The sequence below is a fragment of the Schistocerca americana genome, chromosome 3 (genome assembly GCF_021461395.2).
Source record: "Schistocerca americana isolate TAMUIC-IGC-003095 chromosome 3, iqSchAmer2.1, whole genome shotgun sequence".
NCBI classification, from domain to species: Eukaryota; Metazoa; Arthropoda; class Insecta; order Orthoptera; family Acrididae; genus Schistocerca; species Schistocerca americana.
The window spans coordinates 630447030-630473173 of record NC_060121.1 but is presented as its reverse complement, the minus strand read 5'-3'; the positions used below and the strand labels follow the sequence as shown (position 1 = coordinate 630473173).

Genomic DNA, 26144 nt, shown 5'->3' with positions numbered 1-26144 from the left:
AGATGATGCGGGTGTCTGTAAGAAAATAGCAAGGCCAGAAGACAGTATCGTTTTTCATATTGACTTGCGGAGGATTAATGGGTGGTACAGGCTCAGGCAGTTGACTCTGAACGTGAATAAGTGTAACACATTGCTCACACACAGGAAAAGAAATCCATTACAGTTCAACTACACTATCCATGACAAACTACTGGAAAACTATGCAGAGCAACGTTAAGTAGGATGACGACATAAAACAAATAGTAGGAAAAGCAGATCACAGACTCAGATTCATAGGAAGAATTTTAAGGAAATGTAACCCATCCACGAAGGAAATGGTTTACAAGGCGCTTGTCCGACCGCGTCTTGAATGTTGTTCCTCAATATGGGATCCTTACCAGGTAGAACTGACAGAAGAGGTAGAGACGAGCCAATGAAGAGCGGCACGTTTCGTCACGGGATCGTTTAGTCGGCGCTAGAGCGTTGCTGAGATGAGATGCTCGACAAACTCCAGTGGCGGGCGTTGTACATGACAGAGAGGTTTTCTATTGAAATTTGGGAGAACACTTTCAGAGAAGAGTCGGAAAACACATTACTTCCTCCCACTTACATCTCTCAAAATGATAACGACGAGAAAATTCAAGAATTAGAGCTATACAGACGCTTAAAGACCATCATTCTTCCCGTGCGCAATTCGAGAGTGGAACAGGATGGGGGGAATCAGTTAGTGGTAGAAGTACCCTCTTCCACACAGCGTTATGTGGTTTGCCGAGTATTATAGACGGGATGGGGCAACCAGACGTAGCTGGGACGGGTGGATACAACTGCACCTGAATGTATGCATATAACCACACCCTGTGGCGCGCAGCCCACATATACGCCCTCCACGTTGTCCACACTGGGGTAGAGTGTAGTAAGGGCAGTGTAAGTGTCAGTAGAGCGATGCCAAGGGGACGATAGCGCTCACGGTGGAGCAGCGGGTGTTCGTTGTGGAAAGTTACGTAACAACAAATTCGTGGAAACGATGTAGTCAGTTGGTTGCTGGGAAGTCTAATAGTGTCAAAGTGCCAGCGAAGAGTGCCATGCAACGCGTATTCCAGAAATGACGTCGACAGGATCTGTTTTGAACAAGTCAAAAAATGTTCCGAAACGTTCTCACACACCAGAAAATGTGGCTGCAGTTCACCAGAAAACGTTCCTGAGTCCTACTAAATCAACCCGACGCCTGTCGCAAGAGACAGGTTTATCACGCCGCTTATGCGGACGAATAGTCCATCTGGACCTGAACATGCATCCCTACCGGGTGTCTCTCTGTTCGTGCATTAAAACCAGCAGATGCTCCTCAGCGCCTCCAACTTTGTGAGTGGCTGTTCGCTGACATAACAATTAGTGGCTTGGAAATGGATCTGTTCTTTATGACCGATGAAGCCTGGTTCCACTTCAGAGGTTCCGTCAGCTTAAAGAATCACAGGCTCTGGGCAGCGGAGAATCCGCATAACTTCCGTGAAACACGATTGCATGATCAAAAGGGTGGGGTTTGGTGTGCAGTGTCTGTACTCCATATTATTGGTACCATTTTCTTTCATCAGACGTTGACTTCGGCGCGTTACGTTGCCAACATTTTGAAGCTATTTGTGGCAGCATTAACGGAAGAGGAAATGACCTACAGTTACTTCCAACAGGATGGAGCAACTGTCCATACGGCTGGCCAGACCTTGGAGCACATTTACGCGATCTTCTCGCCTGACAAGAACTGGTAGCAGAGGTCAGTCTGGTTGCAGCCCTAGCTGTTCGCCCAGGTCACCTGATCTGCCAGTGTGCGATAACTTTGCGTGGGGAGCCCTCAAGTCTAACGTGTATCGCAACAACGCTCATATTCTGTATGAACTGCAGCAGACTTGCTGACCAGCGTTTAAAAGTGCCACAAAATGAGTGGTGGTCACTTTCAACATCTGCTGCGGTCACGCTACTACTGTATTTACTTTGTTCCCCTGTGTTTCTTTGTATCCTGGAACTCTGTTCTCCAGGTCACTTTTATTTGCCTCACCCTGTAGATACATATTGCACTCAATTTACTGGTCACGCATCTTGGGCCAAAAATAGCTCAAGCCTATTGTTCTTCTATAGAGTTTGTTTTATCGCAATTGGACTATGGGTGTCAAATGTGTGATTCAGCGGCCCCATCAGTATTGTAACTGTTACACCCAGCTTATGTGGGGTAAGGCTTGCCTTAGGGGCTTTCTGAACAAGCTCAGTACACAGTCTTCTGGCGGAGTGTGGGATCTTACCCTTGCCATTGCGGTGTCACCAACCACTACTCAGCTGTACCTCCAGTTTCCTAACCACACAAAATAATAGTATCTTTTCCCTTCCCAGGAGTTCCGACCCCTTGACTCTCAACTTACCCTGGGATTAAAAACCGGAACTAAACTATGATCCTCTCCAGAGATCTTTCTCTTCCTACAGTTGACAGTATCCACTGGATCAACTCACGCACTCCTCGCTGTTGTGCATCAGACCACAGATGCGGCTACATCTCCTCCACAGCATTAAAACTGCCGTTTCGCACTTTGTCCATCAACATATCTTTCCTATCAGAGAGGATCAGAGAGGACCAAGGCGCCGAAATCACTTGTACCGATGGTTCTAAAGATATCATAACGACAGTGTATGCTTCCACGTGTATCAATAGCTAGGAACTACATTATCTGTATATCTTCTCAGCAGAACTGTTTCCAGAGTCCTCCATTTGATCGAGGAGAAAGATCACTATCAATATCTGATATGCAGTGACTTAATCAGAAGTGTACAAGCACTTAATCGATGCTACCCTCTGATTCCGATATTATCCACTACTCAAGGTCTTTTTTTTTTATCGCCGGCCGGAGTGGCCAAGCGGTTCTAGGCGCAACAGTCTGGAACCGCGCTACCGCTACGGTCGCAGGTTCGAATCCTGCCTCGGGCATGGATGTGTGTGGCGTCCTTAGGTTAATTAGGTTTAAGTAGTTCTAAGTTCTAGGGGACTGATGACCTCAGAAGTTAAGTCCCATAGTGCTCAGAGCCATTTGAACCATTTGATTCTTTTTCATCTCAGCCAAACTGATCACCCAGTTGTCGTCCTGTATACCCCGAGTCAAATGGGGGTCTCGGAAAACAAACGATTGATCGCCTTGACACGAAACTCACCTCACTACCAATTCGGGCAGCGCGTTGCCAAGCCCTGACGTTATGAACCCATCCGTGACAATCAGACTGTCGCACCTGAAACAGGAAATGGCGAGTTACCCCTCCTTATAAGAAACTGCTCATGTCAGCAAGGAGACCACTCCTGCATGAAGCTGCTCCTGCCATTTATCTGGAACTGAGCTGAGGTGGACACTCTCATCTGAGCCAAGCCTTCACGAGACCCGCCACCCCTGACACCCTCGCCCCCCGTCTCCCCAGGGTAGCTCTGGTACCTTGCTGCCAGCTTAGTGAACTTCCTTCTTCGTACAGTACTCCAATGTATGCAAGTAGTACCTTAAGGAAGCCTAATCCTTGATACAAAGCTCGGTGAAAGAACAGTTTTTCTCTAAGGTAGAGGAGCTTAGAAAGGGATTTGGGGGGGGGGGGGGTGCGTGTGAGAGGTGGCGGCTGCACAGTTTAGAAGTTCACCATGGGCGCCGTTCCCATAGTTATCCCACTGTTGTCAGTACATTCATTTCATTCCGATTGTCCTCAGCTGGAGACGTCCATAGCTGGTGAGTAGTGTGTCTTCTTTAGCAAAGAGGGTTCTTTCATATCTTCGTTTCAAAAAATTGTGACTGCCGAGTGTAAATACGGGCTATGTTATGTGACAGTCAAATACGAATGAACACACACGTTACAGCCGGTAAGCAAACATAAGTTGCTATTTCATTATTTGTACTGGTGCTGTCTTGTATTGTTGCGTGAGTAATTGGCGTGTTACCTGGAGCTGTTGTCGTATTGCAGTGCTTTGCTTGCGGCATTGCCGTTAGGGATTCGTTGTTCTCGATATTCCGTGAACATCAGAATCTGAAGTTACCTGCAATCTTGTTTTCCGACGGGGCACCAAAACTCATTACTGGCGTGCTACATGGGCATGGCTAACAACAGTCCTTTGCACAATGGCACTAACAGCATTAATTAAGATGCTTAAAAAGTGGCCACTGGCCGACTCGACATTCTCTCTGGTCCAGCGTAATATTAAGCCACAAACTTAGCACGGGGAACAGCACGTATAGGTTACAAGGATAGCACACAACCTTGTTTCGTGGGAGTAAAAATGACACAGAAATCTTGTGGTCGACTCAGAAAACAAGAAATGAGTTACTATCATGATTGAAGCAGAGAGCAAACTCTGATCACCCAGAAGATGGTAGCGAGTGTCGGGGGGGAGGGGGGAGTGAAATGAGCAACGATGTATCTTCCGGGGCTATTCTGGTACTTGTGGAAGTCGGCTAACGTCGGCTAAACTGCCTGTGCATGAGCAACCAAGAATGTGGTCGTCGAAAATTGGACCGCTCTCTAAAGCAAAATAGGTGGAAAATGTGTGGCCCAAGTAATTGTGGGGTGTAGCGATAGGAAAGCCACAAATGTTTCGGACCACGTAGTTCATCACACATTGTTTCAAATCAGGCTCTTCACTAGAAGACCTCTATGAAGGCTTTTGTTGAGCCAACAGCATCGATAATTAGACTCCTGATGACATGGGATCTTAATAGTTCTGGCATGAATCACATGAGTTCTGTTCTGCCAGAATCTAATCGATAGTGTCTCCTGGCATGTGCATAGCTAGATCTACACAAGTTGGGGATATTTCAACGAAACCTGCCTGGTATGTGGGTGTTCGGTAAGGCACCACAAATGCTCTATACTGAGTCTGTAGGCTATTATTACTCATCTCCTAGATCCTTTCATTGACGGCGTCTTCCTCACTGCATATGGTATTTTCCAACAGGACATACGTTCATACCACAAAGCTAGAGTTGCTATACGTATGTCGATGTTCCTGAATTCATAGTTTTCCACATACCGCCACCTTAGAGGCGAACACAAATTGTGTTTCCATGAAATACTTCTGGGTTGCTGACCGCGTCGTATAAGATGAACCACTGTTTCGGCCACTATTGCAAGAGCATTCATCAAATGTGTCATATACTGTTAGATCATTATCACTCAGACTATAGTACACTGATAAGTCTCTATACCGCTGTTACGCCGTGACAGACGCGCCACAAAACGCATTGTGTGACGATGTCCGGGGTGGAAAGGACTGTAATGTACATGTCAGTAGTACATGCTTTGCCCAATCAGAAAGAAGCTGCTTTCGTGACATGGCTCCGGTTCCACTTTATCTGTAGGCGGTTAAGAGGAGTCGGTGCGTTGTGAGACTCAGGCGCAGTGTTTATGGACGCTCCTAGTGAGGTAAACACGTGAACGGTGTCAGCCCTCAGGCCAGCTACCACTGGCGGCGAAGATGATAGAAACATGTGACAGTAATCGCGGCTGGTCGTGTCAGGCCGATTACTTGTCAGTTCACCTTGGAACGTTTCTTTCATACGTCCTCGGAGTTCCAATGTACGAAATCTGAGCGATGTGCTACAAACTAGGCAAATTTCGCGATGTTACATAGGCGTACACAAGGGGGAGAGTGATGACTTTTGGCCCTCTTCCTCTCCCCCCACCTCCCGCCCTCCTCCTCCTCCTCCTCCTCCTCCTCCTCCTCCTCTCACCTCCCGCACTCCTCCTCTTCCCCCCCCCCCCCCCCCTCGCAAAATTTTCTACGAGCGCCCGCGGCGATGTCCTTCTCTGCAGATCTAATGGGAAACGTTTATTGGCTGACCCAGATTAATTCTCTACCATGTAAAAGGCGTATAAGGTCATACAATATACCGACGGAAAAGAAATCGAAACACCCACGAGTTGCGCGACATAAAATAAAGTTGGTAGGCGTCTTTCTACATCTGAAAGACGGTATCTATTAAAATTTCACGCCATTCGCGTAAGAGAGGCGCTAACAGCGCCACTAAAAAAGTGCAAATCTGGTTTGCTTTAAATACACGCTGTAACTGTCTTGAGCGTTGGTTACCTCTGAGATTGGACGTGATGAGTTGATGTTAGTCAAGACTGCTTTTAAGGTGACTAAGATTCCATCCTGTCGCAACTTGTTTCCAAAAATAGGGGTGTTAACTGTTATAAACACATACATTCTAAAAGCCATATTGCTTGTGAAAAGACTACACCCAAACACTTATTCAGATTTCCAGCAGTACAATACTAGAAATAAAGATTTTACATTGGCAGCCACAGAACAGCACTTTACGAAAAGGGGCCTCAGTACGCAGGTATAAAATTAGCTAATGCACTGCCTAGTGCAGTCATGGCTCTTCCTACAATTAAACTGAAAGATCAGCTTCAGAAATTTTTAGTAAAACACCTTTTCTACACATTAGAAGAGTACCATACTTACATGAAGAACAACAAATGCTATGTGAAATTATGTGAATAGAAATCAGTAAACATATTGTAATTTTGTTGTAAATTAATGACGTATTCAGAAGAATGTGTCTTGTGTATTGCACAAATAACTTTAATCATTACTGTTTCCTTGTACATGTGCAGTGTACCATTCCATGTTGAATAAAGCTATTATTATTATTTCTTTCTTGTCTCAGACGTTATGTCTGGTTACAAATGGAAGGTGACACGGACCTTGATCAAGCGTGACTTCCTTTTAACTGTACGGTATATGTTACATTGCATTTAGTAACTTTCGGGTAATTAAACAAGTGTCAATAATTACAGATTTCTGTAGTTGTATATATAAGTTTGGATGTAGCTGTATTGCATTGATGTACTGGTGGATATTGTGTGGTATGATTCCTGTAGTTGATAGTATAATTGGTATAATGTCAACTTTATCCTGATGCCACATGTCCTTGACTGCCTCAGCCAGTTAGATGTATTTTTTAATTTTTTCTCCTGTTTACTTTTGTATATTTGTTGTATTGGGTATGGATATTTCGATTAGTTGTGTTAATTTCTTCTTTTTATTGGTGAGTATGATGTCAGGTTTGTTATGTGGTGGTGTTTTATCTGTTATAATGGTTCTGTTCCAGTATAATTTGTATTCATCATTCTCCAGTACATTTTGTGGTGCATACTTGTATGTGGGAACATGTTGTTTTATAAGTTTATGTTGTAAGGCAAGCTGTTGATGTATTAGTTTTGCTACATTCTCATGTCTTCTTGGGTATTCTGTATTTGCTAGTATTGTACATTCGCTTGTGATGTGATCTACTGTTTCTATTTGTTGTTTGGAAAGTCTGCATTTATCTGTTGTGGTATTGGGATCTTTAATAATATGCTTACTGTAATATCTGGTGTTTATTGTTTGATCCTGTATTGCAATCATGAATCCTTCCGTTTCACTGTATATATTGCCTTTTCTTAGCCACGTGTTGGATGCGTCTTGATCGATGTGTGGCTGTGTTAGATGATACGGGTGCTTGCCATGTAGTGTTTTCTTTTTCCAATTTACTTTCTTCGTATCTGTTGATGTTATGTGATCTAAAGGGTTGTAGAAGTGGTTATGAAATTGCAGTGGTGTAGCCAATGTATTTATATGAGTGATTGCTTTGTGTATTTTGCTAGTTTCTGCTCGTTCTATAAAGAATTTTCTTAAATTGTCTACCTGTCCATAATGTAGGTTTTTTATGTCGATAAATCCCCTTCCTCCCTCCTTTCTGCTTAATGTGAATCTTTCAGTTGCTGAATGTATGTGATGTATTCTATATTTGTGGCATTCTGATCGTGTAAGTGTATTGAGTGCTTCTAGGTCTGTGTTACTCCATTTCACTACTCCAAATGAGTAGGTCAATATTGGTATGGCATAAGTATTTATAGCTTTTGTCTTGTTTCTTGCTGTCAATTCTGTTTTCATTATTTTTGTTAGTCTTTGTCTATATTTTTCTTTTAGTTCTTCTTTAAAATTTGTATTATCTATTTTTATTTTTTGTCTGTATCCTAGATATTTATAGGCATCTGTTTTTTCCATCGCTTCTATGCAGTCGCTGTGGTTATCCAATATGTAATCTTCTTGTTTAGTGTGGTTTCCCTTGACTATGCTATTTTTCTTACATTTGCCTGTTCGAAAAGCCATATTTATATCATTGCTGAATACTTCTGTTGTCTTTAGTAATTAGTTGAGTTTTTGATTTGTTGCTGCCAGTAGTTTTAGATCATCCATGTATAGCAGACATGTGATTTTGTGTGGGTATGTTCGAGTAATATTGTATCCATAATTTGTATTATTTAGCATGTTGGATAGTGGGTTCAGAGCAAGGCAGAACCAGAAAGGACTTAATGAGTCTCCTTGGTATATTCCACGCTTTATCCGTATTGGCTGTGATGTGATATTATTTGAATTTGTTTGGATATTAAGTGTGGTTTTCCAATTTTTCATTACTATGTTTATAAACTGTATCAATTTAGGATCTACTTTGTATATTTCCAATATTTGTAGTAAACATGAGTGGGGTACACTATCAAAAGCTTTTTGGCAATCAATGTATGCATAGTGTATCGACCTTTGTTTAGTTTTAGCTTGATATGTCACCTCTGCATCTATTATCAGTTGCTCTTTACATCCTCGTGCTCCTTTGCAACAGCCTTTTTGTTCTTCATTTATAATTTTGTTCTGTGTTGTATGTGTCATTCATTTCTGTTTAATGACTGAAGTTAATATTTTGTATATTGTTGGTAGGCATGTTATGGGGCGATATTTAGCTGGGTTTGCTGTGTCTGCTTGATCTTTAGGTTTCAGATAAGTTATTCCATGTGTAAGTGTATCAGGGAATGTGTATGGGTCTGCAATGTAACTGTTAAATAATTTAGTTAGATGTGAATGTGGTGAGGTGAATTTCTTTAGCCAGAAATTTGCTATTTTATCTTTTCCAGAGGCTTTCCAATTGTGAGTAGAATTAATTGCTTGGGTGACTTCATGTTGCAAAATTATCACTTCAGGCATTTGTGGTATCAACTTGTATGTGCCTGTTTCTGCTTGTATCCACTGTGCATGCCTGTTATGTTGTACTGGGTTTGACCATATGTTGCTCCAGAAGTGGTCTATGTCTGTTATGTTTGGTGGATTGTCTATTTTAATGTGTGTGTTATCTATTGTCTGGTAAAATTTCTTTTGGTTTGTGTTGAATGTTTGGTTTTGTTTCCTTCTATTTTCACTTTTTTTGTATCTTCTAAGTCGTTTGGCCAATGCTTATACTTTCTGCTTCTTTTCATCTAATTGCTCTATCACTTCTTGTTGTGAGATTTTACCTAACCTTTTTCGTTTTTTTTCCGAGATTTCATTTCTTATAAATTGTGTTAGCTGTCCGATGTCTTTTCTCAGTTTTTCTATTCTGATCTGTAGCCTGTGTTGCCATGCTGGTTTTGTGGGTTTCTTCTGTGTGTTGGTTGGTTCTGATCTCTGCCTAGTGTGTATATTTAGTGTAGTGAGTGCTCCTTTATAAACCAAGAGTTGTAACTCTTCCATAGTTGTTTTCATTTATTTTGTTGTGTATGATTGTGTTGATAGTTTTTATTGTTGTTTCGACTTGTGGGTTATTTGGTGGTCTATGCAAGAATGGTCTAATGTCTGTATTTGTGTCCTGTATTCTATATATGTCAGCTGAAATTTTTCTTCTATATCTAACATGTGTGTCACTTCTTGTTCTATTTGTGCTTGCTCTGGTGTCTGTCTTAAGATTTCGTTTTCCTCTGACTGTTTAATTGATGCATGTTGTTCTTTGCTTGTTTGCTCTGGGATGTTTGAGTCCATTACTGTATTTTCTTCTTCTTCTGATTGCACATTATTTTGTTCCAGTATTTGTTGTACTTGTTGTTTGATGTTTTCTAATTCTGACTGGAGTATCCTGTTATTTTTAATTACTACATGGATCTGATCAGCTAGTCGTTGTTCTTTAATTCTGGGTATCTGGTAATAAATGTTGTGTATACTTGTGATCTGTATCCAGTTGTGTTGCTTCCTAGTTTTGTTGCTTGGTAATAACAGAACATGAGGTGTCGATTAACTTCATCTGACCATCTCATCCTCTGTCTTTGTTTTCCTTCTAGGGTGTTTGCAGGAAGCATATCCTGCAAAACACCTCTGTTTGAATTTAAATCATTTTCCAGTTGGCTAGCAGTGTCGTTACCATTGTGGGCGGGCATAGGGTTCAAGCGTCGTCCCCGACCATGACGGCGCTTGTCCGAGGCTTCTTTAGTTCTGTCCTGAACCAACAAATCACACTAAAAGGGGGGTTAGCCCTATTAGTGGTTTGTTCTTTTCGTCGCCTTTCACGACTGGCAGAACATACCGGAGGCCTATTCTTTTCCCGGGCCTCCACGGGATTTATTATTATTATTATTATTATTATTATTATTATCATGGTAGAGCTCACTGAGTTTGATCGAGGTCGTGTAATAGGGTTACGAGAAGCTCGGTACTTCTTCTACGATACTGCAGAAAGACTTGGCAGGAATGTTGCTACTTCGCGCGGTTGCTGGCAGTAGTGGTCACGGGAATGTACTGTCGCAGGAAATCGGACTCTGGGAGGCCACGTGGCACATCAGAGAAGGAAGACAATCGTGTTCGGCATATGGTTCTGGTGCATCGTACTGCAGCAATCTGAGCAGCTGTTGGCGTCACAGTGACACAACGAACTGTTACAAATAGATTACTTGAAGGACAGCTCCGAGCCAGACGGCGTATAGCATTCATTCCACTGATCACAAACTACCGCCGTTTGCGACTTCAGTGTGACAAGCGAGAGCTCATTGGAGGGCAGGGTGGATTTGTTGTTTTTTGTGATGAAAACTGGTTGTGCTTCGGTGCCAGTGATAGCCCTGTGTTGGTTAGGATGTCTACATCTACATGATTACTCTACAATTCACATTTAAGTGCTTGGCAGAGGGTTCATCGAACCACAATCATACTATCTCTCTACCATTCCACTCCCGAACAGCGCGCGGGAAAAACGAACACCTAAACCTTTCTGTTCGAGCTCTGATTTCTCTTATATTATTTTGATGATCATTCCTACCTATGTAGGTTGGGCTCAACAAAATATTTTCGCATGCGGAAGAGAAAGTTGGTGACTGAAATTTCGTATATAGATCTCGCCGCGACGAAAAACGTCTTTGCTGTAATGACTTCCATCCCAACTCGCGTATCATATCTGCCACACTCTCTCCCCAATTACGTGATAATACAAAACGAGCTACCCTTTTTTTGCATCCTTTCGATGTCCTCCGTCAATCCCACTTGGTAAGGATCCCACACCGCGCAGCAATATTCTAACAGAGGACGAACGAGTGTCGTGTAAGCTGTCTCTTTAGTGGACTTGTTGCATGTTCCAAGTGTCCTGCCAATGAAACGCAACCTTTGGCTCGCCTTCCCCACAATATTATCTATGTGGTCTTTCCAACTGAAGTTGTTCGTAATTTTAACACCCAGGTACTTAGCTGAATTGACAGCCTTGATGATTGTACTATTTATCGAGTAATCGAATTCCAACGGATTTCTTTTGGATTTGGATGACGACAGTTGAGGGCCAACAGCCAATCTGTTTCTGTGTTAGACACACTGTAATTTCTTATGATAGCAAGAGCACTCTTGTGGTTATCCCACGCACTCTGATTGCAAACAATCTGGTGATTCGATCTGTTGTGTTGCCTTACATTACCCTGTGATCTTGCAATGTTAATAACTTACATGGGTTACGTAGAAAAAGTATTCCCGATATTTCATTACTCTAGAAACGTTAATTATTTCCAGGTTTTGCGTTTTTTTCCATCAGTCTATTTACCAGTAATTAACAGGCCAACTAATGAGTCTGGCGAGTGGAAGTCTGCCTTCGCTTGTGATCAAGTGCATCTTGTTAAAAATTATCCAACTTTATTTACATGACAGTGCTTGCAATCTGTGGCGGCTGGTTATCACGTGCTAATGTGCTGCAACACACTGTAAATATCGCAATAAAAGTATGCCATTTCTCTTCGAATGCGAGCCAGAAGTCGCACTAAAATTACGCCATGTCCCTTGAAATGCTAGCTGGAAACTGCACTAAAATTACGCCATGTCACTTGAAATGCTAGCTAGAAACTGCACTAAAATTACTCCATCCTCTTCGAATGGGTGGTGGTAGGCAAATAACATGGATGGAATTGTGTTTTATAGCACTCTCTAGACCATAACTAAGAAACCAGTGTCGAGTGCTGAAATTATAGTCAGCCGCATTACGATCAACTCAGACAAGCGTTGCAGCTGTTTTCGACTGCTCATGCTCTCATGTGATGTCATCTCCAATGGCACTACTATTGCTTTATTGCTCCCAGCGCCAGGTCAGTATTTTTCATTGAAACTGTGTATAGCATATTGTGCAAGGATAGAGTGTGAGTATTTTTAGAGGAACTCTTGTAACGGTTCTGTGGTAGAGTTGTTTACTGCATGGAATGATCATTCGTTGACTTGGCGTTCGATTCCTGCTGTTATCAATATTTTTTCATTTTAGTTCTAAAAATGTTAAATGATTGATTATAAAATATAAATATATTTAAACAGGTCAGTTTATATATGTTAAATTGATATATTCAATTTAGTTACGATTACTAACATTGTAAGTGAAAGGGCTATAGAAAATCACATTACAACACACACAAGATTTTGCATGAGCCGCCACTACTTCGTTATAATTGTAACATTTGGAAGTGCTTGCAATTTAAAACAAAACATTAACAGTTACGAAGTCTGTATAGTTGAAAACTGACTTCATAAAAATTAATAAATCAAACTCCGTCTTCAAATAGATGGGCTTCAATATCAGCAGCCTAGTTTCAAAATTAGCAATAACTGGAGTGACGACAAAATTAACTGGCAACAGAGAGTATCGGAAAAATAACATACCCAGATATTAAAGGAAAACGTGGAAGTCAATTACCAAAGTATTGTGCTAATGACCTAAAGTTTCTGTGGCTTTATACAACCACCGTACCACAATAACTTTATAAGCAACGCGCCGAGCGTACTGTCAGGGCCAGGAGCCGCCCCATACGATCTGCACTACGGTCCCACGCAGGACACACAGCATGCCCTCGTCCTCTGCCGCGTCATTGACGCTTATTCGGCCCAGACAGAGAGAGCCGTCCACCGCCACATTGCTGCTGTTCCCAGCAGAAACATACCGCTTATTTTGCAGCGCGCCGCTGCCCACTCAAGAGACAGGCAGCGCCCTCTTCCAGCTCGCAAGCGCCTCCTGACTGGAGAAGTTGCAAAGCGCGCATTTTTAAAATCGGAGGACCGCGACTAATAGAGAGCGTGCTGAAAAACGGCACGACATTGCTACACTTCTAAAATAATTCTAAATAAGAATAGACTATCTTGCTTTCACCTGCAGGACAGGCTTAAACTTCTAACTACTACAAAGTCAATGATTAAAAGTCCCACAGCTATCTTCCTGCTTTCAGAAAGATTCCAGATACTCGACCACTGGACGATGCTACATTCCCATTTCTGCGCATATACAGATTGCAGCATAGTCAAGATTTTAGAACGCCACACTTGACGCAGTCAGTTGATCGTTCACATCACTAATCACTCGCGAATGTGAGTGGCTCCTGATTTACATGCAAGAGCATGACGTGCACTCACAAGAAGTAGTCGATTTTGCCCAGAAAGTCGCTCGTGTAAAACAGGCTTAATACTGAAACTTCCTGGCAGATTAAAATAGTGAGCCGGATCGAGGCTCGAACTTTGGACCTTTGCCTTTTCGAACAAGTGCTCTACCAACCTCATCTGCGGTAATAGCGGAAGTAAAGAGCTATGTAGATGGGTCGTGGGTCGTGCTTGGGTAGCTCAGTTGGCAGAGCAGTTGCCTGCGAAAGGGAGAGGTCCCGAGTCGAATCTTGGTCAGACTCACAGCTTTAATCACTCAAAAAATTTAATACCAGTGCACACACTGTTGCGGAGTGAAAATTCATTCAGGCTTAATAGTGCACTTATTGTGCTGTAGATGGATTGCAGAGCGTTGATGTGCTGCTGTAAACGAAGCTCGGTACTGTGGGCATCATGGTGTAGACTGGGTGCTGAGCACTGGTGCGCCTCTGTAAACGATGCTCAATTCAGTGGAAATCGTGGTGTAGATTAAGCACTGAGTATTGGTGCACTGCGGTAAACAAAGCTTAATATTGTGGGAAATATAGTGTAGATGGAGTGGTGAGCATTAGAGTACCGCTGTAAACGAAGTTTAATACTGCGTGTACCGTACTGTATACGGAATGCTGAGCATTGGTGTGCCACTGTGAACGAAGCTTAATATTGTGGGTATCGTGGTTAGATGGAGGGCTGAGAATTGGTATGCCACCCTAAGTAAAGCTTAATACTGTGGGTGTCACGGTGTAGATGGAGCGCCGAGCATTGATGTGCTGCTCTAAATGAAACTTGATAATGTGTCGTGGTGTTGATGGAGCGCTGAGCGTCAGTGTGCCACTGTTGCAGGCAGGCATGTGGACGGCGTTGCGGGCGCTGTCGCGGCAGAAGACGCTGAGCGCGGAGGCGGTGTCCTCCAGCCAGCTGTCGCGCTGCCTGTCCGTGCTGGACCTGACGCTGCTGGGCGTGGGTTCGACGCTGGGGCTGGGCGTCTACGTGCTGGCCGGCGCCGTGGCGCGCGATGAGGCGGGGCCCGCCGTCACCATCTCCTTCCTGGTCGCCGCCATTGCCTCCGCCTTTGCAGGTACCGCACAATTCTACATACACATTCCGCAAAGAGTTGTCAACTGCACAGAAGGGAGTACTTTCCATTGTACCTTGTTTTACGGATTCTTCCCATACCATTCGTGTCTGGAGTACTGGAAGCTTGACTGCCTAAATGCGCCTCTGCACATGTACGAGGGGCGTGTGAAAAGTCCGCGCAAAGTCCGAGAGATGGCACCAGAGGTGCGTATCGAGGTCACATTTAGTTAGTAGCATCTTTGCAAAGAACTCCCACCAAGTTTCAGCCATATTGATCTATTTCTTTGTGTTTAGAATTCGTGTGAATCCCCGGAAGTTGAGTGATTGTCAAGAAATGGACGAAAAAGAATTTCGTGTGGTGATTAAACATTACTTTCTGAAAGACAAAACGGCTCAGGAGACTAAAGAGAAGCTTGATAAACATTACGGTGACTCTGCACCTTCGATTGGAACAGTTTATGAGTGGTTTCAAAATTTTCGGAGTCGCCATATGGCTACAAGTGATGCTGAACCTTCTGGACGCCGTGTGGAGGTTACAACTCCAGAAATCATTGATAAAGTCTAAGATATGGTGATGTATGACAGAAAAGCTAAGGTGCGTGAGATTGCTAGTTCTGTGGGCAACTCGAATGAACGGGTACGTAACATTTTGCATAAACATTTGGACATGATAAAGCTATCCGTAAGATGGGTTCCGCGATTTCTCACGCTTGACCATAGACTGAATCGTGCTAAACGTTGCAAGGATGGTTTGCAGCTGTTCAGGAAGAATCCACAGGACTTCAAGCATCATTTCGTCACTATGGATGAAACATGGATACATTACTATACTCCTGAGACCAAACATCAATCTAAACAATGGGTTACCAAGGGAGAATCTGCACCAAAAAAGGCGAAGACCAGAAAGGTTGTGGGGACTGTCTTTTGGGATTCGCAAGGGATAATCCTCATCGACTATCTGGAAAAGGGTAAAACTATTACAGGTGCATATTATTCATCGTTATTGGACCGTTTGAAAGCCGAGCTGCAGGAAAAACGCCGGCGATTGGACAGCAAAAAAGTCCTTTTCCATCACGACAATGCACTGGCACACACTTCAGCAGTTTTAATCGCAAAATTATTGGAAATAGGATACCAACTCATTTCACATCCCCCTATTCTCCAGACTTGGCTTCGTCAGACTACTATTTGTTCTCCAATTTGAAGAAATGGCTGGTGGGACAAAGACTTTATTGAAACGATTGCAGGAACTAATAGCTATTTTGCAGACTTGGACAATTCCTATTATTCGGAAGGGATCAATAAATTAGAACAGCGTTGGACGAAGTGTATGAGTTTAAAAGGAGACTATGTCGAAAAATAAAAAAGGTTTACCTCAAACACGTAAGTAGTTTTTATTTTTGCACGGACTTTTTAAACACCCCTCGTAATTAATGTAACTTTATATTTGTGTGAACGGTATTTGGGGACTGTAGCATAATTGTACAGGTTCGTTATAATTAAACTTCCGTCTCCACGAAAAACAAGTGATCGTAGGACAATGAAATTTCGCGGGAACATTTGTAAGAAAGCGTGGAAGAGAAATAATGAAGAAAGCAATGAAAGAAACAAATTTAGATTTTCATATGAGATAGTAACATTTGTTAATTGCGTTCCATGTTTACATTCTAGCTTACCAACCTCGCTCAATGTGCCGACCAATTGCATCCTCGATAGCCTGGAATTGCACTAGCGATAGCATTTCACAATTAATGGCAGCACTTTTCGTACGGTGCGCCGTGGAATGTTCAGCTGTCGTGATAGCTCGTGCGCTCCTTGAAGATTGCACATTGCATCCAGCAGTCTGTCACGGCAACAGTAACTTCTTCAATAATTTGTGATGCAACTCCCAGGAGCAATTCCCAAATCGTCACTTAATTGGAACTGCGGAATCGTGTTCTTCAACCGAGGTGCGGAAAGGACTTCTCTGTATTTCTTTAATTCGTCGACACTAGTGGAGAGTGGCTATGAACTATCAGGATTGCAACCTGATTACGTCGACTTCTTACCACGGTATTTTGGTTGACAGTTATTCAGCCATCTTCAGGTCAGTGTTTTCCACTGGAGATTGCTTTGTACCAAAAACTGGCGCGGAGACGCATGCGCAAAGGCAGCAGGTACATGGGCGCCCTCTTCGAATATTGCTCCAGCTGTGGCGCGAAGGCGCATGCGTAATGGTGATACGTCATACGTGCTCTCTGTGGGAAATCGCACTCGGTCTATTAAAATTCAGATGTCTGAATTAATAAAATGAGCTGTCACAAGACGCGTCACTAGTCATAAAATGTTTTGTTTTTGAAGAAATCAAACACACCGCCGGGTGTGCTTTCTTATCCAGTTGAAAGCCGCCATCACGATTAATAAGATACCTGGTTTCTTAACAGTTGAGTCCCAGGTGGATCTCGTTGAAGCCAAGACTTCCGTGGCAGAATAATCTCTGGGGTATCTTGTAGAGGTAAAATACTCGGTTATGGATAACTTAATGGACAGCGAAAGGCGAGTGTGGCGTTCATGTTCAACGCATCTTTCACTCACTGAGCACGTTGTCTGACCAATGTACGCTCTGCCACACTGGTGAGGTGTTCTGTAGATGCCAGCCCTCCGTAAGCCCAGATCACCTAGAAGAGCACAAGTCTTTGTAAGCTTGCGGGAGATTACTTGCACTACCAGTCTCCTCTGCACAACGCTTATCTGGTGAATATGGCTGACTGTTTGTCAGCTGAAATATCGTGGCAAGAAGTCTATATAATCCGGCTGAAAGCTCGAAACTTCATAGAATACCCATTACGCCGAGAAAATTTCAAGAATCACTATTGCTGTTTCGATAGAACGGCTTTACGAATAAAGCACTGTTCACCTTGCCCAGAGCCATATTGACTGTCTGTAACTGTACTGCGTACTGATGCTTGTGTTTGAACCGTACATCGCTGTACCGATACTGACCCCCAACGGCAAGTTGTGATGCTAACACTACTGGCAACGCAAATCTTGCAGCACACACTCTGAACATCATTCCTATAAAGTTAGGTACCCATACTGTATACAGTTTCCCGTCTACGCTTGATGAAGTGGCGGAAGTTTAATTATAACCACCCTGTAGATTCTTCAGTTACTACTGTTTCTTGAAACTTCGTGAGTAGGTCTCTGCAGGATAATTGGCGCCTATCTTCGGGCCGTGGGTTAAACAAACCTGTGATAACTCGTGCTGCTTTTCTCTGAATGTGTTCAATCCCCCGATCAGCGCTACACACTGTGCGATAATCTGGGATGGGTTTCGCAAGCATTTTGAAAGCGGCCTCCTTTGCTGACTGACTATATTTTCCTAGCATACTACTAATGGACCAAAGATGACCTGCTGCTATACCTAGTGTCATGTGTCTCAACTCATTGCTGTCTGTTCTTATTACATGAGCAGCTGCCATACAGCTTCCCAGCTACATCTCGAAATTAATCTTTGCCACTCGCCTAATCACTGCGATCATCATTGAACTACTAATAGAACCAAAGGACACGTAAGAAGTTATAGAGAGACACAGATGTGTTGAAAACGCCCTCTACTAAAGAGACGTTACAAGCTCGTTCAGTTATTCGTAATGTGATAGCGTGGAAGTCAATGGCAAATTGTGCTTAAAATTTTCAACATTACGGGTTACTGGATCAGTTGGAGCGGAAATCACTGCTCGGTAAGCAACAGAAAATCGCATGAGAGAGAGAGAGAGAGAGAGAGAGAGAGAGAGAGAGAGAGAGAGATAGGGAGGGGGGGGGAGAGCGAGGGGGAGTATCTCTCAAATGATATGACGGTAGCAGATCTCTTAGCAACATCTCAATGGCTGTTTAGATGACTTAGTGGTTATATTCTGGTCGTACTTTCAAGCTGTCATCGTAATGTTTAATAATAGTGTTCCTGGATTACTGAGCTACAAGATCGTTGAATTGAATTGTTGCTCGCTGAAAGCTGCAACCTTTACGAGCTTCTGAAGCCTCAGCACTCAGGAACTACTTTTTAGGATCAACCTAAGTGTATCTTTTGCAGCAGTTTTGGTAGAAGCCCTGGAGAACGTTAAGTTGCCAAACATGCCTTCACATGAAAGTGTTAAAATTCCTACAAAGACTACTTTTAACGCGAATCACCAAATTTGTATTGATGAGAGTCGGTAAACTTTAGCGTCCGAGGAGCCAGATGTTACGTCCTCGCTGCTAATGATAAATGAGTGGAAAGGTAGCAGAGGGGATCTGTCGCCTTAGAAATCTGCACAGGCACGCGGAAGATTATTTGAACAAGCGCACTTTAAATAAATGTATTGTACTCAACTAGCGGATGAAGAAATGCTGCACTGTCGACAACCTGAGGCAGCCGCGGCTAGCTGTTAAGAGGCACGACACGGGCGTGTCTAAGTTCACAGACTGTTTGCTGGTAGAGCTAATTATCAACAACTCGGTGTTACGTTAGGCCGCGGAGGTAATCTCGACTAGAAACAAGGTGCACGATGCCAGCGTTTTATAACGTCGTCATGGCGATCTTCATTGACGGCGATGTTCAAAGCGCCGGTCGCTGCGCCCACACGAATATGCGTCGCACCGATTCCGGCAGTATCGATAAGCTGCGATACAATATTGGCGATAATTAGTAAATTTATGATGTAATTATATATTGACACACCAAAATCAGGGAAAAATGCATCCATATGTATCATCACCATTACCTATTTGTACTCTATCAGCAGCCCTCACAGAACACACAAAACTGATACGCCAATTTGCGCACTGAATTTTTAGCTTCAAATGAATTTTTTTAAATTCATGTAATTATAAAGTTTTATATCCAATCACTGGAGACTGTGGCACCACACTAGAACTGAAAATATAAGGAGCAGTCAAATGTAAAATATACATATGGAAAAAAAGTATTACGAAATTTATTTGCTGATTGTGAATTCTTTGACATGGTCTGTATCGAGTATAGATGTACCACGTACTAGCGACACATGGCAGTTTGTGCCGGGCCGGAACTCGGCAGCAAATTTCCCTCTTATCGTGAGTGGTCACCTTAACCACTTTGGCCATCCACTCACGCTCCCTGGACCAATCCAGACTTCCATATGCCTTGTCTGAAAAAAGAGACATTGTAAACTATTGAGAGCCTAGATAGACTAAACGACGATTATAACGTTGAAATCTCCCTATTAGGGAAAATAACTAGTGTTGTGAGCATTAGGCGCTGTAGACAGTGTGGCTTATGGAGGTTTGGTACGGTCCGGGAAGCATGTAGACACATCCGAAAAGGTTAGGGTGACCGATCCCGGTAAGCAGGAAATCTGGGTTCGGGTCCCGGTCTGGAGCAAATTTCCGTGTGTGTTAACAGGTAATATATCTATACCTGATACAGATGATGTCAAAGAATTCGCAAAAAGCGAATAAATTTCGTAGTAACTAATGTGCCCGCGGATCTTCATCAGTGTCTGTTTCTTCGGACATGGATGTGTCCCTGAGGGGACAGACGTAGTAAAATAAGGGAAACAAGTAGGAAACTGTTTGATAAGCGAGTAAGTTGTAAGTAACAGCAAGAACTGTTTACACATTCAGCCTCCTATGAGACAAGAGGGTAAATTCCTTCATGCAAAACTGTTCACGGTTGCCTACAGAACCGCGGTTGTACTGAGCCACGCACCTCTTAGTCTGAAGCAACTCGACGGCCACGAATGTCCTTCTTCAGGGCTCCAAAGATATGGAAATCACATTGAAGATACCAAGAATGTGTGCATATGGATTCACTCATCTTGTCTCACAGTGGTATAAATGGATTGACGGTCATGGGGATTAGTTTCTAAATAATAAACAGTTTATGATCATCTTGTGAATGTTGCAGCTCTTCTTTTTTCCGTGCTTGCTAAGAAAATTGGAGAGGATTTCCGCCTTATGCAAGGCACCAGTAGCTTCTTCTGAGAAGTAAAATAAATAAACAAACAAACCCATTTCAGATAGCACAAAAAGTGATCAAACAAGTTTGGGCGAAATCAAAACTAAAAAGGGTTCTTGATAAGGCGAAATTCCATTCCAATAAACAGTTTACCTAATTGCTTTCGATCTCATTCGTTTTCATTTGACAGTACATTGTATACAGTCCAGTCATATTAATGTGACCACCACCCATGTTCGACGTTAACGTGCAATAACCAGTCGTAGTTGGCAGGTGGCAGCACTGGCAGTGGAGCGTGTATAAAGCGTGACAGGGGACACGGAAAACAGTGCAATCGTTGCCGTTATACTGAAATGGAGTGATTTACCTGACGTTCGAAAGTGTATGACCATTAGCCATTACGGAAATGCTTCCATCTTTGGCCCGAAAGCCAAGTTTGTAAACTGTCCGCATGCCACTGTGATTAAAGTATACCATAATGCACCCTCAATCTGCACTGTTGCCAAATTTATTCAAGATGGTGGAACTAAGATGCCTGTCACAGATGTGTCACAGTGACGACATGGGGGGAATTTCAAGTTTTGGCGGGAAAATAGGTCAACTGGGCTACCTCCATTAACCTAACCCCCCCTTCCCTCCCCACCCCACTTACCTCCCACTCTCCTCTCTCTCATGTGGAAATTGGTGGGAAAAAGACTGTCTGTGATAGGCTACCATATATGATGGAAATAAGTCTTTATTTTGTATGCATTGTTTGTTTAAACAATTTGAGCTGTCACAAACAGTAGCTCCATCCAGTGTGTTCACAATGATGTCCAGTGTCTAACTGACCTAGTTCACAACACCGCCACCAGAGGGCGCTATCGGCCCTCCCCCTCTCTCCTTCCGTGATGTAATCCAAGAAAGCGGGCTAGGGAAAAAATTACGGGAAAGGGCTCAGTTTATGTCCAGCTGTTGGACTGGGAGGATGGACGTAATTGCTTACTTTGTTCAGTAGATGAGATGTCTGTGCTGGAGAAGTAGTAGTTTAAAAGGTATATTAGTTGTAACTATGCAGCTGAGGACTGTGTTGATAGCAATGACATTTGATGAAGACGAACACGCTTAATGAAATAATGAATAAGCAGCAGGGTTGGACAAAGTTACACTTCACAACTCATACTGATAAATGCTTGCCGTAGCTATAGAGCATTCGATAAAAGTCCAGTCAGTCTTCCGAAGCGCAAGAGGCAAGACGTTCGCCCCAGTCTCTTCCGCGTCCGCTGGAAGAGAGGCTACGCTCCAGTTTCACGGCACCGCCACGCAGTAGCCACAGGAGCGGTCGCGTACTTACTCCTTTCCATCCCTGGCACGCGAATATCCTTTATCGCTGAACACGAACTGCTTCGGAACTTACTACCTCTGGTGTTTAAGCAATGTGCGGAATTTTGTAACATACATAACTTGAATATATTACAGGAACTAAATGCACCCCTGCACAATTTGTGTGTGTGTGTGTGTGTGTGTGTGTGTGTGTGTGTGTGTGTTTAAGACAATCACACTTTTCATTCCGAGGAATACCACCACTGCCACCCTTGAACACGGACTCAAAGAGATAGCGATACGCTTGTGAAACGATCCCAGACACACTTCGCGCGCTTTTGTGAGAAATACACTTGTCTTTGAGCGGTTTCTGCTTCAGGAGTTAGCGAATCCGACTGAATAAGTCTCTAAATATACTTTCAAAAAAGATCGCTCTACAGTAGTTTGCGTCAATTTTGCGGTGTATACCGCCACACACGAACATGCACCCTAAAAGATCGCTGCACACTGGTGAAACCTTCCTGAGACGCTTCACACGGTTTTGTGGGAAACATCCCGAAACCGGTATTAGCTGCAAATCTCATTTTGCACCATCGGTTTCCGAAACGGTAAGTGGGCTTAGTTTATATTAGCTTCTGCTGGAGTCAGGGACGTTATTTTCCTCACTTCTTGAAGCACACACTGGTGTAAAGCACGACGGGAAAATCAGAACAAGTACACACACAAAAATTTCGAAGCACTGTCCTACAGACGAGAAAAATGGCTGGACTTTTTTCGGGGAATTTTCGACATCTTACAGCTGCTGGTCTGGAGATGCTCTAAAGCCACAATGGCGGGTGAGGGGCAGCATCCTGCCTGACGTAACCAGAGGAGGATGGTCTGCTTGGACGTGTGTCTGAACATTGAACAAAGAAGACATCAAGTGATTCCCAGACGTCACAAAACTTCCCGTTGATACATTGCCCCCCATCTTGTTCGAAGCAGTCTGTAGAGGCTCCTGTGCCCCATACAAAGGATGTCTTGTGACATTCTGACGTCATGGAATTTATTGTGATTGGGGCATTCTGCTTGGTTCTTACTGAATTAACCAGCCAAACTGCTGCTGCTGCTGCTGCTGCTGCTGCCGCCGCTGCCGCCGCCGCTGTGCAGTACTGTCCGTCGTTTTCTGCAGAAAGACAAATTACGAGACTTTCAGCAGCAATACTATTTTGTGGAGATAAAAAAATACAGCAGTCATGTTCCGCTGATAGTTAAACCCTGCAAAAGAGGTCTACAGAAAATGGAATGCGGAAACTATCGCCAAAGACACTTCCTCAATTACACTGCTCTGCTACTGTCGAGGAAAGTTTCAATTTTTCAGCGTAAAATCGATCTCCAAGCTGGCTGTATGACCACATACCACATCAGTGTAGTAAACACAATTCGTATCCTGCACCATACAAAATCATCACTTCTGCATCTTGCATATAGCTATCGGGCACCAGACAGTCGTAATATACCGCTAAGACAGACAAAAGAAAGAAAGAAAAAAAAGCAGCACCCGATACTTCCCGCGAGGTCGGTCGGTCATCCACTGCGGGCAACGGTCACGAGTCAACTGCCCCCGCATACGATGCCCTGACGGGCGATGAGAGCACCCTCGCTGGACTACTGTCACTCTCCGAACGTATACGAAGGCTGGGCTGGTTCCCATCGGCACAAACGCGCTGCTGATTCTGGCCCCTATCTGCTTGCTTGGGCGCTGCCATGCTTTCTACAGCCACTCCGTACTCGTGAGATTACAAGAACATATGCATTTTCACATGGCTCGCCAGTTTATCATACCTTTTACGCGATAGTTCCCGATATCAAGCACATAGCAGTAGCCTACCGATCGCCTGCACAGTATAGTTACACAGATAAAGAGTGCAAATGATTTCTCTAGAAACCCGAAACCTTAGCGAGGTGGAACGTGCTGCAAACCACTGAGTAACTAGAAACTTATCTCGTTTGCGAGAGCTTCTGTAAAAGCTCGAATAAATAGAGGAAACTGGTAGTTCTATTCGTATTTTTTTAACGAATACTGATGTCAGTGATATAAGATTCCAAATCATACTCGTACTTTGCAAAGTCAACTAAGGTGTTTCTCATGTCCAGAGAACCAACAGACGTTTCTTTCATCTGTCTTTCACCATCTAGATGCAAACACACACATCACAATCAATCTTCTCTCAACCAAATACAGACGAAAGTATCTAGAAACAGTTAATTGGACAATTGCATGAGGGGGAATAATTGACCGTGCAAACACACGCCCGTATTGAATCTTCTCAAATTTCGACAGAGAACGCATGCGACCACGAAGGCTGTCAAACACATACTGAGTGTTAGTTCACAATTCAACTGCCTATAGGGCGACATGATTAGGCCAGCTGCATTCTAATTTTTGTACTCAAGCCCATCCACTTCGGACAGCTCCTGCCACAAGCCAGAAATGTCAGTCGTTCCAGGTACAGGCTACAGCCACCATGCACCTTGCACCCCAGATAGAGACGTCCTAGGAAACCAGCCACATGTACACCGAAGAGCCAAGGAGACTGGTACACCTTTCTAATATCGTGCAGGGTCCCCACGAGCACGCATCAGTTCCGCGACACGACGTTGTATGATCTCGACTAATGTCTGTAGTAGTGCTGGAGGGAAATGACACCATGAATCCTGCAGGACTGTCCGTAAATCCGTAAGAGTATGAAGAGGTGGAGATCTCGCTCGAACAGCATGTTGCAAGGCATTCCAGATGTGCTCAACAGTGTTCGTATCTAGGGAGTTTGGTGGCTAGTGGAAATGTTGAAACTCAGAAGGGTGTTCCTGGAGTCACTCTGTAGCAATTCTGGACGTGTGGAATGTCGCATTGTTCTGTTGGAATTGCCCAAGTCCCTCAGAATACACAATGGACATGAGGGGATGCAGGTGATCAGACCGGATGCTTACATGTGTGTCATCTGTCAAAGTCTTATCTAGACTTATCATGTGTCCCACATCAATCCAACTGCACATGCCCAACACCATCTTGAACAGTCCCCTGCTGACATGCAGAGTCCAGGGATTCATGAGGTTGTCTCCATACCCACACATTTCCATCCGCTCGATACGATTTGAAGCGAGGTTCATCCGACCAGGTAAAGTTTCCAGTCATCATCAGTGCACTGTCAGTGTTGACGGGTCCAGGCGAGGCATAAAGCTTTGTGTCGTGCAGTCATTAAGGATACACGAGTCAGCCTTCAGCTCTGAAAGCCCATATCGATGATGTTTCATTGAATGGTTCGCACGCTGACACTTCTTGATGGTCCAGCGTTGAAATCGGCAGGAATTTGCGGAAGGGTTGCACTTTTGTCACGTTGAACGATTCTCTATAGTCGTCGTTGGTCCTGCTTTTGTAGGAGCTTTTTCCTGTCACAGCCATGTCGGAGATTTGATGTTTTACCAGATTCCTGATATTGACGGCACATTCGTCAAATCGTCGTATGGGAGCGTCCCCACTTCATCACGACCTCGAAAATGCTGTGTCCCATCGCTCGTGCGCCGACTGTAACACCACGTTCAAACTCCCGTAAATCTTGATAACCGGTCATTGTAGCAGGATAACCAATCTAACAACTGCGTCACTCACTCATTGTCTTATATAGGCGTTGCTGACCACAGCGCTATTTTCTGCCTGTTTACATATCACCTTTCTGTGAAGTTTGTGGCGTGCCGCTTTCAGTTCAGCATATTGTGGCTACGTGTGTCCTGCATACTGATAATAGGGCAGCCCTTGGTGTTGCTGGAGATCTGCCCACCGTGCTCGCAGATACCGATACCAGTGTTAACAGAGTGGTGAAATTTTGTGAACTATCAGGCCTCATCCCTAAACTGGTGGGGAAGGGCGGCCGACTTTAGTAATAAACTGCTCTGCATGTGGGGACAGCCTTCGTCCCCACCCATGAGACTTCATGTTGATTTTTCGTCAGGGCGCTGATGACCGTAATGTCGAGCGCCCCCTCAACCCAACTCATCATCATCGTGTATTGTTTCACGGAAAAAGGCTTGTGAAGCCTTGATCAATGAGCTGCCTCATGACGCCTTAGTGTTCCACAGCGA

General features: G+C 43.8%; 1 protein-coding gene across 1 annotated transcript in view; it reads left to right on the top strand.

Moving 5' to 3' along the window:
• The window catches only part of LOC124605717 (cationic amino acid transporter 2-like), a 402039-nt gene that overhangs the window by 225221 nt on the left and 150674 nt on the right, over positions 1–26144 (top strand). Inside the window, exon 3 of the mRNA XM_047137592.1 lies at positions 14534–14768. Within this exon, the coding sequence (XP_046993548.1) occupies positions 14540–14768 (229 nt within the window). The 5' untranslated portion in view covers positions 14534–14539. The remainder of the gene's footprint in view (positions 1–14533; positions 14769–26144) is intronic.